At 38.9% G+C, this 20,313-nt stretch overlaps 1 protein-coding gene across 4 annotated transcripts in view; it reads right to left on the minus strand.

Moving 5' to 3' along the window:
• The window catches only part of ric1 (RIC1 homolog, RAB6A GEF complex partner 1), a 59,228-nt gene extending 46,248 nt beyond the window's left edge, over positions 1–12,980 (minus strand). For all 4 annotated transcript variants that reach the window (XM_004910793.4, XM_002934173.5, XM_004910794.4 and 1 more), the window contains exons 1-2: positions 12,250–12,980; positions 7,749–7,856 (exon numbers count right to left, since the gene is read on the minus strand). In XM_004910793.4, coding sequence (XP_004910850.1) covers positions 7,749–7,856; positions 12,250–12,390 — 249 coding nt within the window. In that variant the 5' untranslated portion in view covers positions 12,391–12,980. The remainder of the gene's footprint in view (positions 1–7,748; positions 7,857–12,249) is intronic.
• Positions 12,981–20,313: the final 7,333 nt, after the last annotated feature.

A 20,313-nucleotide genomic window follows, 5' to 3' on the forward strand; every position in this document is an offset into this window, starting at 1 on the left:
ATGTGTCTCTGCCTTTAGCAAACAATTGTCCAAATATGGAATGATAGCAATGCCCTGGGTTCTTATATATATGCTGCTACCACCACAAACACCTTGGAAAAAAAACCCTTGGGGCACTTGATATTCCAATAGACAGGGCTGTGAACTGAAGATGTTCTGTTCCTGCTGGTCTTCTTATGGCTATCCTTAAAAGTTTTTGGTGACATTTTCTTATGGGAATGTGAAGGTAAGCATTTTGCAGATCTAGGGTGCAAATCATTTCTCTCTTGCGTAGCGCTAACAAGTTGGATCTTACAGACTCCATTTTAAATAAATTGATTCAGGAACCTTAAGACTATAATGGTTCTATATTTCTCATTTGGTTTTGGAACAAGGAAGATCTAGGAATAAACTCCTATGAACCTTTCTTCTTGAGGTACAGGGATTAGTACTTTCATATCCTTGAATTGCTAATTTCATAGCCTGTTTTACAGAGTCGTCTTTTGGAAGATGAGTCTCTATTGAATAACCTAAGTTTAGAGGACAATATTTTTAAGTGCTGCCGAGGGACTTGAGGGAAAAATCCTTTGGTAAGCAGCCCAATTCCCTTACTCTTGAAAAATCTTCTCACTGGGCCTGCACCCAGAAGCACTGAATCCAACCAAGTGCAGGCATGTGCAGCTGATTTCCCCCACCTAACGCAAAGTCTTGTGTTTGTTGGCGGATATCGGCTGAGTGTGCCTGCTAACGTACGGATTCAGTGCCTCTGGGTGCAGTCACAACTAGAAGATTTTTCTAGAGCATGGGCATATTGTCAGCCTGCGCTTATACAAATAATTCTTTAACATAAATTGGGTGGATATGAAGGATGGGGAGGGGGTAATTGGCAAGCCAGATAGATGTGGGCTGCTGAATGCCACAGGTATGCATATGACAGATTTTATTTGAGCAACAATATATCAGCCCCCACAAGATATATAAATTTGAAATCACATAAGAAGTTTAATTATAGTGAAATGTCACAAATGTTATTGTAAGAATGATATATTTTTAATTTTTAAATTATTATAAAGATAACTGGAAAAACAGTCACAATACATAAAGAGTAAAGGCAAGAACCTTGAATATTGTGTACTGTGCAGATATTAATCCTCATTATGCTGGGCTGTGCGTCATTATATGTGTTCTTGCACACTATTGCCCATTGTTTGATGGACTTCTCTGAGCATACACCAATGTAACAAGAGTTGTGTTTGTGCGGAAAGAGTTATCCTCGCTCATTATGATTGTAAGCTTCTGAATTAACTAGCATCCCCTACAATGTTTACATGTGTGTATTGCTTAACCCATAAGCTGGATCTTTGAAACTCTCAGGGCTGAAGCTCAAGGAGTAGGTGGTTATGCTTCAGTTCTTCAGTTATGCAAACTAAGTCTTAACCCTTTCTGTTGCACTGTTCATGTGCTGAAAGGCAGAATTTACTGGTCTATGAAATACATGGGCAACATTCACAGAGCACTGAAGATATGGCAGTAAAACTGTGGAAAGCCTATCTCGATCAAGAAATGCACCCAAAATGAAAGGCATTCAGCATCACACATTTGCCACTGTTGCAAAAAACATAGAAACAAGGTGAAAACCTGAAAAGGTCATATACACCTGATAGATAAGGCTAAGCAAAACACTTTGCCACAAATCTAAAACCTACTCCTAGCTCTGTCCAAAATGGTTATGGTCAGACCACAATTTCTGAACACACGTCTAATTACTTATCTTATCCAAAGATACTGAGACACCAGGAGATTTTGCAAAAAGGAGATTCCTTTAGACATGTCAGGGCACCACCTACACAAATTGTAACATTCTAATACATTCTAACCTTAATAAGGCTGAGAGACAAGCTTTGAAGCAGCTAAAGGAGGACAAATCGTTGGTAATCAAAAATGCTGATAAGGGAGGGATGGTAGTTGTTATGGATACTGAGACTTATAAGGTTGAAGCCATGCGACAACTGAACGATGTATCTACCTATCAAAAATTACTATCTAATCCATCTGAGGAGTTTATGAAAGCCCTTAAGGAGTTGGTTTTTAATGCACAGATTAATGGTGTCATTAGTTTGAAAATCAGGGATTATTTGATTCCGTTGGAGACAAAGGTCCCTGTTTTCTATCACTAACCTAAGGTACACAAAGCAGAGCGTCCACCTGTAGGTAGGCCAATTGTATCGGGGGTACAGTCTCTCAATGAGAGATTATCTGAGTTTATCGATATTTTATTACAGCCCTTGGTTCTACGTTTGGCCTCATATACACGGGACACAAAACACGTTTTACAGATTTTGGGTGATTGTAGGTGGCACGATTCTTTTTCTTGGGGCACGGTGGACGTGGTTTCTCTTTACTCTTGCATTCCACATGACAAGGGGTTATTGGCCATTTCTTATCACCTGGATAGGTATAGCACCTATGATAGTCTCTTGAAAGATTTTATCTTGGACGCTATTGCTTATTTATTAACACATAATTTTTTGTTTGACGGCGATTTTTACCTCCAAAGGTGTGGGGCGTCTATGGGTGCGAAATTTGCGCCCACTTATGCCAACCTTTACATGGGTTGGTGGGAAGAGTCCCACATCTTTGGGGGTGAATCGCCGCTGTTGGCACATATAGTACTATACAGAAGGTATGAGGATGATCTTATTTTTATTTGGAAGGGCACTGAAGGCACTTTTTCACATTTTGTGGGGAGTCTAAATCACAATGATTTAAATTTGAGGTTTGTAAGCGAACACGATTCGACATGTATCACTTTTTTGGATCTTCAGTTGAGGGGCATTGGAACCCTAATTGAGACCGACACCTTTAGGAAGCCTTGTTCTGGGAATTCCCTTTTGAGGGCTGACTCGTGCCACCCTAGTCACCTTTTCAAAGGGATTCCCTTGGGTCAGTTTTATAGACTTAAGAGGAATTGTAGTACTGAAAAGGCCTTTATCAAACAGGCCTGCGTTCTGAGGGATCGATTCTTGGAACGTGCATACACGATGAAACATTTGATACCAGCCTTTAAGAAATCCTTTCAGAAGGATCGGTTGGATTTATTGGGGAATAAGTTTAAGGATGGAGAAAAAATAAAATCTAAAAAGGAACTTACTATTCCAACCTTTGTAACAACATACAGTAGGCAGTTCCATAGGGTTAAAAATGTTATACAGGAATTTTTACCGGTCTTGTACAATGATCCCCAATTATCCTCTATTTTGGAAAAAGGTTGTAGATTCATTTCACGTAGGGCCCCAACTTTGGGTAATCATTTGTCTCCTACAGCAGTGCTGTCCAACTGGCGGCCCCCTCTGTGTGGCCCCCCACCTGTCTGGCTGCTTTGATGGCTTAAGGTGGCCATACACGCACCGATATTATCGTACGAAACCTCGTTTCGTACGATAATCGGTGCGTGTATGGCATGTCAGCGAGCCGACCGATATCGCAGGAAGCTGCTGAAATCGGTCGGCTCGCCGATCGGCCAAGTTAGAAAATTTTGATCGGGCGCCATAGAAGGCGCCTGACCAAAATTCTCCCTTCAGAGCTGAATCGGCAGAAGGAGGTAGAAATCCTATTGTTTCTACCTCCTTACCTGCCGATTCAGCCCTGAATGGTGTGTGGCGGATCTGACGATGTTTCATGCGACCGACGGTCGTACGAAACATCGTGAGATCGCCACGTGTATGGCCAGCTTTACTCTTGTGTAAGCTTTAAATGGTATCAGTCCTGTGATTAACTGCCCCCCTGCATGGTTAACACCTCAGATTCAGGCTGTAAACCCTCTGTATTGTTTAAACATGTAATCCCCTGTGTTGTTCACACCTTTTAATCTCTGCATTGTTCACCCCCTGCAGTGTTCACACCTCAGGCTCATCACCCACATTGTTCCCCTGTTCACACGTCAGACAGACTGTAAGAGCAGTAGAAACCCACAAATAATCCCTGCACACTACAAAAAGAACATATACTGAGGTGGTCCTGCAATTAAAAAGTTTTTTTATATATAGTTATTGTGCAGATGTATGCTGCCTGTGTGTGCCATACACACAGGCAGGGTAGGGAAGGCAGAGTATGGCACACACAAGCAGGGTAGGGCAAGCAGAGTATGGTACACACAGGCAGGGTAGGGCAAGCAGAGTATGGTACACACAGGCAGGGTAGGGCAAGCAGAGTATGGCACACACAGGCCAAGTATGGTACAAACCAGCCAAGAATGGCACACACAGTCAAAGTATGGCACACGCAGGCAGGGTAGGGAAGGCAGAGTATGGCAGGTTTTTGCTGTACTATAACCATTAATATGGGTATGGTTATGTGATAACACAGGTGTGATTTCAAGTGGGTGTGGTTTCAAAAAGGGGAGTGGTCAAAACTGGCTTCCATTATCGGCCCTCCAGCACGTAGGTCGGAAAAATTCCGGCCCTCGGTACCACCGAAGTTGGACAGCACTGTCCTACAGTATTAAAATAAGAATCAGCCAAGACTACTTGGCTTACAACCAAAGGAACATATCCTTGTGGGGCACGAAGATGTATCACGTGCACCCACATTAATTGTTCTACTGTATTTAATAGCTCCGTAACTCAGAGAGCATTTGAGATGCGCTTCTATGCGAATTGTAATACCCACCATGTGGTCTATTTATTAACTTGCGCTCGTTGCTCTATTCAGTATGTGGGATGTACGATCCGCTCACTTAAATGTAGGATGCGTGAACATATTGGGCTTATAACTGCAAGAAATGGGAATAGTCCGGTTTCAAGACACTTTATTAATTGCTGTAATGGAGATGAGACCATGTTACGAATTCAGGTAATAGATAGAATATTTCCGGATGAGAGAGGCAGTAATATGTGGACTAGACTTTTAAAAGCAGAGGTAAAATGGATTTTTATGTTGGGCACTCGCCATCCGTATGGCTTAAATTCTACCTTTGATGTAAATTGCTACATTCCTTCCAAGTAAGTTTGCTACAGTATCTCTATTAATATGTAAATTGCTAAATTCTCCCCTAGGGGAATTTGTTACAGTGTTTATGTGCTTTATACTCTTTTCGTTTTCTATGTTTTTAAATGATTTCAAGTGTGTGTGATGTCACTGATTAGCTGACTATTTAAACCTTGTATTGTTGATGTTCTGCATGCCTATGACTAAGTGCCCATGCGCACGAAACGCGTCAGGCACAATGCTTTTAAGGAAATGAATAAAGACTGAAGTTTTAGAGACTGTGGCTGTCCGGCGTGCTAAATAGAAGGCTGTGTTTCGTTTGAATTACACAAATTGTGCAAATAAAAGTGACCAGACTGAAACTGTGAAATAAACAAGCAAAAGTAATAACCAAAAAAAAGCCAAAACACAGAATAAAAGCTAAAGAACTAGTATAAAAATAGTGCAGTACAAAAGATGGTAAAGATGCCTGAAGGATGGACTGTATTCATCTCATAAGCAAGTAGTGTGTTTGGTACAGTTATAATTTTGGCTTTGAGTTTTTTATATTTTGCTATGTTAATTTTCAAATCATAGATCATTTCTCAAGCACCATTTATAGCACAGTTCAGCAAGTCTATAGCAGTTCTTGTTAGCAGACTGCTATATATAAACATAAAGCAGTTTCATTTCCCTCAAACATTTTGCTGATTCAGGTCTTAAATTTGTTAAAAAAAAAAAAAAATGCTGGTTTTAGTCATGCTAAAGACATTCTTTGCCTATATCTTGTACCACTTTTTTTTTTTTTTTTATTTCCTCCCCAAATTTCTATATACAATACATAGGGAGCCATTTAGTAATGTTCATATTTTTATTTCTGATTCAGACTTTTTCAGCTCTAAAAGTCACAGAAAAAAAAGTTGCAACTTCGAAACGTTGGGGGTTTCAGAGGTTTTGGTAAGACAATTCTAAAAACTCGTAATTTCGCGACTTTTTCAGTTCAGACTTTAGCAAATGTCAGACATTCATAGAAATAAGCTTATTCAATTTTTTAAAAAAATTGAAAATGTTACAGGTTTAGTAAATCTGCCCCATAGGTCATAAGGAAACTTGTGATATTATTTTAAAGGTTAAGGAAACTTCTAATTTGTACAGACTGACAAGCAAGCAAAGATTTCCTGACAAATCAACAACACTAAAAGAGTATGGGCCTGTTGTACATGCAAAATTCAACCCAATAGCCTAACTAAATATGCTATACTGAATAAACCTAGACAACCAGTGCCCTGGCTAATAGTGAAGACGTGAACAATCAAACCTTAGCAAAGAACATACTGTGCTCTACCTGTGAAAAAAAATAATGCACAACTAAAGCTTCTTATACACGCAATAATTGTAAGTATATAAATCATATTATACAAGGTAATCGGTCGTTTAGTTGATCAGACAGATTACAAAATTTTGGGTGGATAATGATTAAATCTGCGCATGTATAATATAATATTATTAAATAATTATTATTTACCTCTAACTGAATGAAAAACAGAGTCGTTAAAAAAAGCATAAAAATCATTGCACTAGATGTAAATTCAGTCAAAAACTTTCTTAATAACAAAGTTATTTACATGGTTCATGCTACACTTGTACTCACTTTTTAAAGGAACAGTAACACCAAAAAAAATGAAAGTTTTAAAGTAATTCATATATTACATACTGCTGCCCTGCACTAGTAAAAGTTGTGCGTTTATAGTACTATAAGACTATAGCAGTCTTACAGAAACAAATAGACAAAAGTAGAAAAGGCACAGTGATTAAAAGATAAGTTCTGTAGAATAAAATGATGTTTTATAGAACTTCTGTTATCTGCTATGTAACCTATGCCATTTAGCCCTATTTCAACTATAATAGCTACCACCATGGCTACACAGCAGCTTATTTATATTAGGGATGCACCGAATCTAGGATTTGGCAAAGATTCAGCCTTTTTCAGTGATTCAGCTGAATCCATGCTTCCGGACGAACCGAATCATTAAAACGATGTGACTTTTTGACACAAAAACAAGGTAGTTTTTTTTATTGTACATCGCACATGGTTCTTTATCTCTTCCTTGTCCTAATTTGCACATACAAATTTGCATTTGGTTCGTTATTAGGACAAATTCGGACTACAGGGTAGTCGAGGCAGGGCTGCTGCAGCACACAGGCTCCTGATTCTTTGTGCATTCCCAGAAAGCTTCTACCCTGTCAGGCATGCACAGAAGGCTCTCCTCTTCAACTAGCCTTTATTCGAAGAGATGAGGAGAGCTAAAAACGAAGAGGGGATGGGGCTTCACGCTGTACCAGGAAGAAGAGTAAAGGAGCTGGAGATTTCAACTTATAAATTAGAAACCAGATCACACTGAAAACAGGGACTAAAGTATGTTATTCTGAGGGTTGTTTAGAGTAATATTACAGATAGAAAAAAAGGTTCTTTAAGGCTGACAACAGATGGAATTGTGAAGGGAAAACACTGATACAATTAGCAATACAATTGGTCTGAGTATTAGTCTTGAACTACACAAAATGTTCTAGATGTCACTCTGCCACATTAATGCTTAGTGGTGCAGACATAAGACTTATTGAAACATCAGTAATGACACTGCAGGAGCTCACCATTCCTGCCCAGCCCTTGCTTTAATATTATGCACTGAACAAGTTCAAACAATAATTTCTAACATCAGATAAAGATAACCACCAGTTACTGTAGTTACTCTTTCACCATACATATATGTGACCCCAAAAACAGAATAAAAGCATGTACTTACTGCAATGACAATCATGCTGCTGTCTGGTCTCCATTCTGCTTGTTTATAATTTCCAAACTGTGCTGTTGCTTTTGCAGACTCTTTGTAACTGGCTATTAATACGCTGGGCTAAATTTAAAAAAAAAAAAAAAAAAAAAAAAAAGCAAACAGTTTTCACTTACAGTACTACAATAATTGAAAAACAGAATTGCATTTTTAAGTTTACCCTGCACTTACAGCTAATTACTCTTATCATACACAGTGTATATGTGTTGAGTTAAAAATGTAATGAAATGTGTACAGCTATATCTTATTCACAGGAGATAGCGTGTTCTAGTCTGTGCCTTTTTTTGCCATAAAGAGAACCTTGCCTCAGAAAGTATTTTACCAGGGGCCAGGGTTTTCCCTGTGGGTGGCACATTTTGCCTAAACAATGAAGTTTCAGATGGTGCCTGTGGTCCACAGCAGTTTTATAGATTTTAGTTTCATCAATGGCCTAAATGAATAATTGGCAAAGGCAAAAGTAATAAGTTTACCTAGTTGGGTCTTATTGTTACTGGAGAGGGCAGATGGAGATGTGATATAATATACATGAGTAATGTCAGCTGACACAATGCTATAACAAAATTCGGTCCTGCATCAGCTGGAGCAAGAGGCCACTTCTTGTATCCTTTTGCACCATGTCAAAGTCAGTTTTACAAAAAATTTCATTTGGAATAATTGAAGAATTGACAAACAATATATGGGGCACATTGATGAAATATTAAAATTAAATTTCCTTAACACTTTAATTAAATTACTGGATTATGGCATAACCCTTCCTATGCTGACCTCTCTTAAATCTTCCATATATTGTGTTACCAGTAAAGGTGGTGCAACAAAGATCAGAGAAATTTGGTGGCACACCAGACATAGTTAGGCCACTGACAGTTTGATGTGAAATCTTACTATTCAAATGACATTTTTTACAACAGGCTTTTACAACTATAGGATCTATTATGCAGTATGGAGCCTGAGATTTCCTGTAGTTCGGTGCACTACTTAATGATACATAATTATAATGTGCCAACTTTATGTACAAATTTGTGTATTCTGTACAAATGTACAGGATAAAAAAAAAACAAGGCCCGTCTAAAAGAGCTAATCAATTTTCGATTGTTTTAACTTCAACCTGATTTTATGCTAGCCTATTTAATATAAAAGAAAAGAAAGTATAGTTGCATTTATGAGTTGTAACAATGCATAGCCACCTCAAATGCCAAAACTAATCACAAGACATAATTGCCCTGACTTGCCTACTCAACTAATTCCTTTTTAATAAATGTTAATCTATATAATTGGAAACACACCAGGTATTAAGAACATCTGTTGCTAAATGGTACACAGTTGCTGCAGGACTACAAATTCCAACATCTTTTGCTGAGAGGTGATGGGAATTCTAACAGTAGGACAGTCATTTTTTACTCCTGTTTGAGAACAGTGCTGTTAAACTGGAGGCCTTGGGGGCACATGAAGCACCATAGGTTTTTCTTTTTATAGTCCAAATATTTCTGACAATTCTTTTCTAGGGCCAATTATTAAATAGGATCCTGATTTCTAATACTTATCCCTCCAAAAAAATTAATACATAAATAAAAAAAGTACAAAACAAAAGGTGGAAACTTTTAGCTGTTCAGATTACTGGTAAACCACTTTTAAGTTCACCTCAGGTAAAAGGCTCTGTGAAATCATGAAGACATGAAGAGATTGTTCTTCCCACATACAGATCTACTTTGCAACAAATTCTAAGATAACTTGTGAAATAAATCCATTGGTAGTCATAAGATACATATTTGCTTTCAAAGAAATCCAACATCAGTTGTATTCATTTCCATCCCATTTGGAAGCTAGCCAAACCAGAAGTGCCAAGACAGCAAGAACAGCAAACCTGAATCATGTCAGATACAGACACTGCAGATTATTTGTACCTCTGAACTGTAAACTCAAAACATATGGTTTCAACTATATTACCTAACAGCTGTATGAACATGCTGGTTCTGTAACTTCATAAATGAACATTACCTAAGAAATTTTGCATTATTATATGGGTATTTCTGCATCCATATTTTATTTTATATGGAGCTTTTCTTGGGTTTACACATAATACAAAAACTTTACACAATTATGTAACTGTATAAACGTAATCCATCTCACATACTGTTCTTCCATTAACTTGATGCCTTTTTTCTTTACATATAAAAGGCTTGGAACTTTCTTCACAATGTTTACATTTCAAAGTAAAGTCCCATATGCATATTTTTTCTAGCTATTACAATTTGCTTTAAAATGTTTGAGAATATGATATTTAAAAAAGAAGATAGCCTAACAAAACCTCTTTGATTTTCACATTTTATTACAAACTAGTTTTATTTCCCTAGCGTAGCTTTCACTTAAAGTGATACTGACACATTTCAGTTTTTGAAGGAATGTGTCTGTATGTATATGTATGTATATCTTTATTTATAAAGCGCTACTTATGTACGCAGCGCTGTACAGTAGAATACATTAATACAAACAGGGTGTTAATAAGATAATAGATAAATACAAAGTATAATAATAAATACAGATAAATACAGCAGCAATAAGTTAAGAGTCGAGGACACAAGAGGAAGGAGGTCCCTGCCCCGTAGAGCTTACAATCTATATGGGAGGGTAACTAACAGACACAAATAGGCAAATATAAGTGCTGTAGGTCACAGTGGGTGACACTACAATATAAGTGCCAGTTCCCAGATTAGGTGCGGGGCGAGTGCTCCAAAAGGTAGTCTTTAACCTTAGTTTTAAAAAGACTGGGGGAGGATTCTCTCCGGAGGAAATCATGGAGGGCATTCCAAATGTAGGGGGCAGCCAGGCAGAAAGGTTTAAGGCGGGAAACCGCAGTAGTAGTGGGGGGCGCAACCAAACGATTGCTCTGCGAGGAACGAAGGAGTCGGCCAGGAACATACGGAGACACAAGGGACGAGATGTAGTGAGGAGCAGAGGAATGGAGGGCTTTGAAGGTTAGGAGAAGAAGTTTGTAAGAAATTCTTTGTTTGATAGGAAGCCACTTTAGCAGGGGAAGGGCCTGAACTCTCCTGGATGAGAGGAGGAGAATTCTGGCAGCAGTGTTTAATATAGACTGTAGGGGGGAAAGATGGGAGTTAGGGAGGCCGGTTTCACTCTGCCTATAGCCCCCGCATCTCTCGATTTTTAGATTCCTTTTAATGTCTGCATTAAGGCAGTTACACATGGAACTACTTATAGCCAGCAACTATGAAATGGGTATGGAACCCATTATCCAGAATGCTAGGGACCTGGGGTTTTCCAGATAAGGGATCTTTCTGTAATTTGGATCTCCATACCTTAAATCTACTAAAAAATTCCAATAAATAAATAAATAAACAAACCCAATAGGAGTGTTCTTCATCCAATAAGGATTAATTGTTCTTAGCTGGGATCAAGTAAAAGGTATTATTTTATTTTAACAGAGAAAAGGGAAATCATTTTATAAAATTATTATAATAGTAGCAATTAGTCACCACAAGTTATCAGTGAATTGCTATCAGTGCTATCAGTGAATTGCCTATCTATACTGATGAAGAAATTGCATTGTTCCACTTCTTCAAATGGTCTAAACAAGTTGATCTATTAAGAAGTGACGGGTAACTACCCACCCCTCTTAGGCATCATACATGCTAGATAGCACCGCGGGCTGAACTGTCCAACCAAATTTGAGCATGTATGGCCACCTTAAGGTTGCAGCTGTCACCCTGGACTTGAGAGTAGTGTAAAAACCCAAGTAGTATCTCTAAACTCAACTAAAGACAGCATACAAAAAGCCACAAGGCTAGCAAAATTAGGTGACTAAATTCATACAGGCAAGCTTTTGATGACTTGGACTTGATAGAGGCTTTAGATTGTAAGCTCCACTGAGGCAGGGACTCGTAGAAATGCTGTATATTCTCTGTAAAGCACTACACAATATGTTAGTGCTATATAAAGAATAATTCTATACACTAGACTTAGACAGAGGAAAAAGAGGTGGAACAGACCAAGTTTGTAATCAAAAAGTTAATTCACATCTCCTGGCCCAAACATTTATGCTGGCAACCTAAAGGAGTTTTAAACATATAAGAATATGCCTTCAAATAAAGGTGCTAAATCAGCAGTTTACTGTTAGCGCATTCCAATAACATATACAGTATGGTTGCAGTAGAAAAAAAAGGTGTTTGCGCTTTATATCTAAATAAGTTACATAAATGTCGAGCTGCCAAGCAAGTTGTCCGAGACTTTATCTAGGATACTGTAATTCAACACATCTGAAATCCTATAAGGTACTTTCCAAATAAACAATGATCTACACAATAAGACCACTAAACTGCTAATAACAAATCTCAAAGAAAAATAAGAGGTGCAATATTATTCAGTTATGACCCACTACCTGAACAGAACTACAGTATATATTGCCACCGGCTTCATTAAAAAGCATCTCCACAATACTTACCCTGCTGTACCAAATACTGAGTTGTGTCTGGGACAACACCGAGAAAAATATCCTCTGGGAGTCTGGCTGAATGTGAAATGGCTTCTCCACAGTTTTTAGTGGACATAGCAGCCTTTTTGGCCACCCACTTAAAAAATACATGGTGCCTGGCTTTACCAATGAAAACAGTCAGTCTTATGGCTCCAGCACATATGCTAAAGCAAGGCCTGGGGTATCCCCACGTCTCTCAAAACCAACATTTTTTTACTAGTCCACTTTTAACTTTGAGAAGCGGTCTCCTTGTCCTGGTTAAGCAGCAGTAAGTGTTCTCATAGAGGAGTCATGTCTGTAGATACATGAGCAGAACTGCAAATCGCTCCTTATAAGTATCAATTTAGACATAAAGTGCAGCTGTAAGTAGACAGTAACACCGGGGAATGTCGTGCAAGCAATGTTACTTTCGGTCTGCTTTCTATTGAGCGCCCCTATGCCCAGGGGTATGATGAGGGCCGGATTAGCAGCTAGGTGCGGGATGCCACCGGATCAATCAATTCATTCAGCATATGGCAGTACGCAGCGCTCTGGTCCAGGCAGGTAATTAGTAAATCCCGCTGTCTCAATGCCTTTGCGACCTGCCATTTACTTGTTTTGCATCTGATATCTAGCGGCTGCGGCGTCCTGTCTGTCAGGACTATCTACGTTTCTACGTGCGTCTGACGAGTTAGGGGGCGGAGGCGCAGCGGCTAGTGCTGGCAGAGGCAGGCAGAGCACGTAGTGACGCAAACGTTACGTACGGACGGGAAGGGGGGGGGGCGGACTCTTTCATACTGAGTTGGAGGCTCAGTATGAAAGACTCTGGCGTCCCCAACTGTTGCTGAGAGGAAATGCTTAGGCAGTGATTTTGTTTCGGCGGCGTGCAGTATCGTCCTGGTCCACCTAGTTTATATCTAATTCACTTATACAGACGAGAAGGACGGACTCCTTATGGAATTGTATAGTTGTTCGGCTGCTCTTCAGTTTGGAATTTTAGCAGCTATCTGGGGTCCGATTTACCTAAGCAACCAGTTTGATTAAGAAAACTGGCATATGATTAGGAGAGAGAGTGGACAAAACAGATAAGTACAGGTATGGGACACATTATCCAGTATACCCGGGACCTGGGGTTTTCCAGATAAGGGGGTCTTTCTGTAATTTGGAACTTTATGTTTTAAGTCTAGTAAAAAATAATTTAAATGTTAAATAAAGCCAATAGGATTGTTTTGCTTCCAACAAGATCAAGTATATCTTAGTTGGGATCAAGTACAAGGTACTGTTTTATTATGACAGAGAAAAAGGAAATCTTTTGTAAAAATGTGAATTATTTGATTATAATGGAGTCTATGGGAGATGGCCTTCCCATAATGGGTCAAAATATTTCAGCCATGGCCTGACGAAGGGGTACGCCCCCGAAACGTTGCTTTTTGGATAAACACGCAGGGGCTAAGCCCTGCTTGCACTTTACTTGTTGTGCTGGCTGAAATATTTTGACCGGACTGTGTGGAGCATATGGGGAGAACATATGGGGAGACAAGTAAAAAATTGAGTGAGGAGCAGAGGAGTGAAAGGCTTTGAATGTCAGCAAAAAGATTTTGTATGCTATCATTTGCATAAAGGGATTCTGTCGTGATTTTTATGGTGTACTTTTTAGTTCTAAATTACACTATTAACATAGCAAATAATTTAGTCTACCATTTAAAAAATGCATTCTTAAACCAACAAATTATTTTTTAGCTGTAATATTGGTGTGTAGGCACCATCTCAGTGAATTGTGCCTGAGTCAGAGCTTTCAGAAGGAGCCAGCGCTACACATTAGAACTGCTTTCAGATAACCTATTGTTTCTCCTGCTCAGGTGCTATACTCATGTCTACCACTAGGTGGAGATGAGCGGGTTCAGCAAATGCTTTCTGAGTTTATTTGATGAATACTGAAATCTTCTCCAGCCTTCAGGAAACCTTTCTGGAAGGGCAAAGGGTCTGGAATGTCATTGTTTTAATGTATGTAGGGCTAAAGTTCCCACTGCTTCTTACTGTATGTTATATTTTTGTGGTGCCTCAACCCTCTGTCTCTCACTGTATTTAATGTATTTTGGGTGCCACTACTTCTTCCCCTCATTGTATAAGGTTTTCAGGATCTGGAGTTATTGTTCAAAGAAGTCACCATTTGCAATTGCATACTGTGTGTACATATATCTATATATTCTTTTCTGTACAAGCTATTTGAGACTAATGGCATATGGAGCAGTTTTTTACAGTGCATTTTAGCTGGCACAGAAATACCCTAAATATCGGGAGGCAGTTTTGCCTTTTTACCCTACCCACTCACTAAGACTAAGGGCACATGGAGCATTTGCTGTGCTGCTCTTAGCCTGTGTTTTTATTTCTGCAGCTTGAGAGAAGGGGATCCACTCCTTTATGCATCTCAGTAAGACTGCACTGACAAGTACAACTTAGCCTGAATTATTGCTTTTGCGTTTTTAGGTCGGTCCCCACTCAGCTCTGCTTTGTGTAGCCGAGCCGAAGTGGAAGATGTACTTGTCAATGCAGTTCTACTGAAATACTGTAGGGAGCAAATCTGCTTCTCTCAGCCTGCAAAAATAAAATACAGTTTGAAAGCAACTGAGTGAACATTCTGTGTGCCCTCAGCCTTAGTAAGTAGGTAAACAGGCAAAACTGGCTATATTGCCTCCCAATAATTTAGGACAAATTTAGGACCTTGAACAAAGAAAGGTGTCTGAGGACCACACCACCACCATCTGGAGAACACTTAAAATAGAACTTTTTGGCTTAAATGAGGAGTGTAACATTTGGAGAAAGAAAAACACTGCAGCACAAGAGACTTATCCCATCTATAAAACACGGTGGGTGGGAGTGTTCTGGTTTGGGTCTGTTTTGCTGCATATGGGCCTAGATGGCTTACCATCATTGATGGAACAATGAATTCTGAACTAAGCCAGAGAATTTTAAAGGAAAATATCAAGACATCTGTCCGTGAACTGAATCTCAAGAGACAGCGGGTTATGCAGCAATACAATGATCCTAAACACACAAGTCGCTTTACCAAAGAATGGTTTAAGAAGAATAATTCATACCTCCCAACTGTCCTGATTTTTGTGGTACAGTCCTGATTTTAACCTTTGATCTACTGCACTGAAATGCCAAAAAAGATACAAAGTTTCTCAAACTTAATTAGATAAGTAGGCTTTTTGCAGAGAGCCCAGAATACTTAACACCTGCACTTAGATATAATTGTAACTGATAAGATAAACAGGTCTCATGGGGGAACTGAGACTTGCATCTTAAATGGCAATTTCACCTTCATTAGCAACTGTAATAACACATAACAAGACTCCAAAATGCCCAGAAATCGTATGTAACCTGGCAAATTTTGTAAAATGGACATGGTATTTAGAGGGTATTTTTTTTAAATATTGGGAGGTATGGAATAAAGTGAATGTTCTGGAATGGCCAAGTCAAAGTCCTGTCTTTACTCCAATTGAAATGTTGCGGAAAGACCTAAAACAAGCAGTTTATGTGAGGAAACCCACCAACATCCAACAGCTGTAGCTATTCTGAATAGAGCAGTGCTGTCCAACTGGCGGCCCACGGCCCCCCTCTGTGTGCCCCCCCCACCTGTCTGGCTGCTATGACATCTTAACTTTATGTAAGATTTAAATGGTATCAGTGCTTAGATTAACTGGCCCCCTGCATGGTTTACACCTCAAATTCAGGATGTAATTCCCCTGTATTGTTTAAACATGTAATCTCCTCTATTGTTCACACATTTTAATCCCTGCATTGTTCACACCTCAGACTTTAAGACCCCACATTGTTTACCTGCTCACACCTCACACCTGTAGGAGCAGTGCCAGCCTTGTGTCACTGTATGCTGCCTGTATGTGCCATACTCCGCCTGCCCTATGCTGCCTGTGCTTTTCTAAGTGATCCGGCCCCCCGTCTTTTTGTGGCGCCGCTCCGAACACCCTGATTTTCCCATTGACTTTGACAGGGAAGATTTTCAAGTTGCTGCCACTCTTACAGCTTTGAAGCTACACCCCCCAAACTTGAATAACATAATCATGGGGTCACCCTGAATGAAACAGCGACATTTGTTGAATGACTCCAAAGTGGGAGGGGCCAACAACAGCCAATTAAATTTCACTCATTGACTTTTATGGGGAAATTGAAACTGCTGCCAATCTTACAGCTTTGAGGCTACACTCCCCAAACTTGAATCACATAGTCATGGGGTCAGCCTGAATGATGATTGATTGGATGATTGTTGGATGCCCAAAAGTGGGCAGAGCTGTGAACAGCTAATCAGATTTTACCTTGACTTGGTAGATATTTAACCTGCTGCCATTCTCACAGTAATAACACTGGGGCCTCAAACTTTGCAGAGTTAGGCACCAGGTAACTGTGGTTCAAGGTTAGAAAAAGTGGGAAGAGCCACCAACAGCAAATCGGATTTTACCTTTTGGCTTTTAATGGGGAAATCCAACCTGCTGCCAGTCTCACAGTATTAACACCAGGATCCCCAAACTTTTCACAGTTGGTCACTAGGGGACTGCAGTTTTAGTTTTGAAAACTGGACGGAGCCACCAACAGCCAATCAGATTTCACCAATTTAATTTTATTGGTTTGATGCCAGGGTTCCCCAACTTTACTGGGTGACTACGTACTCAAGGTTAGAAAAAGTGGGTTGGGCCACCAAAAGCCAATCACATTTCTTTCATTGTTTTCAGTAGGGAAATTTTAACTGCTGCCATTCTCACATGTTTAATGTCAGGGTCCCCAAACTTTGCACAGTTTGTCACTGGGTAACTATGTTCCAAGTTTAGAAAAATGGGCGGGGCCAACAACAGGCAATCAGATTTCACCTATAGACTTCATATGTTTAAATCTAAATTGCTGCCATTCTTTAAATATTAATACTAAGGTCCCAAAACTTTGCAGAGCTAGTCACCAGGTAACTGAGGTTCACCAAAAGCCAATCAGATTTTAACTATTTATTTTCAATGAGGAAATTCAACCTGCTGCCATTCTCACAGTATTAACACCAGGGTCACAAGGGGACTGCATTTTTAGGGTTTAAAAAAGTGGGTGGAGCCACCAACAGCCAATCAGACTTCACCTATTGAATTTTTTTGTGTTTAAATTTAAAACCTTTCTCAGGCTATTTATGTCAGGGTTCCCAAACTTTGCACAGTCAGTCACTGGCTGACTACATATTCAGGGTTAGAACAAGTGGGTGGAGCCACTAACAGCCAAATTAAATTGGTTTAAATTTAAACTGATGCCATTGTTTAAGTATTAATTCCAGGGTTGTTAAACTTTCCAGAGTTAGTCACTGGGTATTTGCCATTCAAAGTTAGGAAAAAAAAAGTGGGCGGAGCCACCAACAGCCAATCACATTTTACCTATTTACTTTCAATGGTGAAGTGTAAAATGCCGTCAGTCTCCCAAACTTTGCAAAATTGGTCACTGGGGGACTGCAGTTCAAAAATAGTAAAAGTGGGTTGGGCCACTAACAGCCAATCAGATTTCATCCATTGAATTTTATTGGTTTAAATTTAAAATGCTGTCATTCTCACACTATTTATGCCAGGGTGCCCACTGTTTGTCACTGGGTGACTTTGACTCAAGGTTAGAAAAAGGGGGCACACCCACCAACCACCAATCACAATTTACCTATTGACTTTTATTGGTTTAAATTTAAACTGCTGCTGTTCTTTAACTATTAATCCTAGGGTCCCTAAACTTGGTCACTGGGTAACTGCATTTCCAGGTTAGAAAAAGGGGGCGAAGCCACCAACTGCCAATCAGATGTCACTCATTGACTTTCAGTGGGGAAATTTAAATTGCTGCCATTCAGACACAATTAAAACCAGAGTCCCAACAACGGCAGAGCCAACAACGGATCAGATTTCATTCAGTTACGTTTTTCAACCCAACATGAAGTTTGTTCTCAAACTTCCCTTTCTAGTTCACTCTACCATTTAAAATGTTAATCTTGAATCAACAAATGTATTTTTTAGCTGCAATATTGGTGTGTAGGCAGTAATCTTAGTGAATTGTCTGAGCTTTCAGAAGAAGCCAGTGCTACACATTAGAACTGCTTTCTGGTAACCTATTGTTTCTCCTGCTCCCATGTAACCGGAAGAGTTATGAGCTGGACCTGGATATTTTACTATTTAGTGCTATTCTGATATCTACAACTTTTAGCAACACTGTTAGGTGTCAGGGAGCTGCTATCTTGTTACCTTCCCGTTGTTCTGCTGATCGGCTGCTGAGGGTGAAAGATAGGAGGGGGTTGATATCATTCCAAATTCCAGCGCAGCACTAAAGAGAGCAGAGCACAATTCACATGGCTGTAGCACCCTGGGAAATAAAGAAAATGGGTAGCTCAATTTAAAATTTTATAATTATTAAAAAATTCAGTGAAGGATTCTGCTGGAGAAGCGCTATTAACTAATCCATTTTGAAAAAACATGTTTTTCCATGAAAGTATTCCTTTAATCTCTCAAATTCCTGTAATTAGTTGAACAATACATGGGATATCGGATAACTGGTCTGAATAATAAATAGTGGCTGTACAATACAAGTTTTGCAAAGATTTTTTAAAAATTCACAAAATGTTTAACTTTAGCAAAGCAATGCAGCTGAGATTTGAAAGATACACTTACATATTTTGTTAGAATGTGGTTTTGTGAGGGCCAACTTACTTTTATCCAAAACATTGACCTTGCAATCTAAAGTGCAGAGCTTTTAAAAATTTGTGATATCTACTACCCAGTGGCCCATTATCCAAAAATCTCCAAAATTACATGTTTTATTGGGTCTTATTTATGTCTATGAAGATTCTCAATTATCCAGGTCATGATATACAGTATCTGGTAGAATTAACTGGACTTTTCTGAGTTTTTCTTTAAAACGTTTCACCACTCATCCGAGTGGCTTCTTCAGTTCAAATGACTGGTAGGGAATTCCCCGGTATTTAAACCCTTGAAGATAGTACAGTCACAGACATCCAATCACAATGGTTCCATTGAACTTATTCAGTTAGGTGTTGGCTGAACTCTGCTGTCTCTGTGCAAAACATATACCTTACATACAGAAATTATCATTCCTGACGCATACCAAAGAATATTACAAAGACTTTTACTTCCTGAGGGCAATAGTTCTTAAATGGAGACCAGAAAATCCCCTTACCTTCTGTTTAAAATAGATGAATTCTTCCCTTCCCATCTATAAACTCTCCTATATAGGCAGGGGTTGCCAAAATATGTTGGTCACAATCTGAAAGATCTTGAAATTTGGTTGGCAGTAACAGGGTTAAACAGAATGTTAACCCAAAGAAAAACATTTTTTTACAAGATGTAAGAAGATATTCTAGTTAACATTCCAATATAGAAATCCCACAATACATAGAATATTCTGTGATTAACAGACCTGAAAAGGAGACTAGAAGCATGGAAGGTATGGGAAGATACGTTGTTTCTGTAGCTTGGCAAACCAAGAAAAGAAAAGCAAAGGATTGACAGAATTTACAAATAACTTTGAAATCATTGTACATTACAGTGTATTGAAAGCTGCATAGGTTTACAAGTTGCTTCATTATTCAAAAAATGTCATTATTTGGGTGATCAACTGTAAATATAGCTTTTAAACTCTAGAGGTCACTAGAGCTCTACATAAAAGCAAATCCACAAGCAGGTTTGCTTCTAGTTAAAATGTTTATATTGGTGGGGATGTTTTTGTAATGGGGTTGCAATAAAAAAAAATTCAATTAAAGAATAATTATTTACACTACATGCCAATGTTCTGGAACTAGCTACTCATTAATTTACTGGGCTGTTGGAAGTTTTTACTGCAGTCCATTTTAATTCTGTTCACTAATAAACCTAACTTTATGATTGCCCATAGAGCATACTATATAACTAAAATACAACTTAAAGGGGACCTGTCACCCACACATAAAAAGCTGTATAATAAATGTCCTTTAAAAATTAAACACAAAATTCCTTTTTTGATTAAATCATCCATACC

The sequence above is a fragment of the Xenopus tropicalis genome, chromosome 1, assembly GCF_000004195.4.
Source record: "Xenopus tropicalis strain Nigerian chromosome 1, UCB_Xtro_10.0, whole genome shotgun sequence".
In the NCBI taxonomy this organism is placed as follows: Eukaryota; Metazoa; Chordata; class Amphibia; order Anura; family Pipidae; genus Xenopus; species Xenopus tropicalis.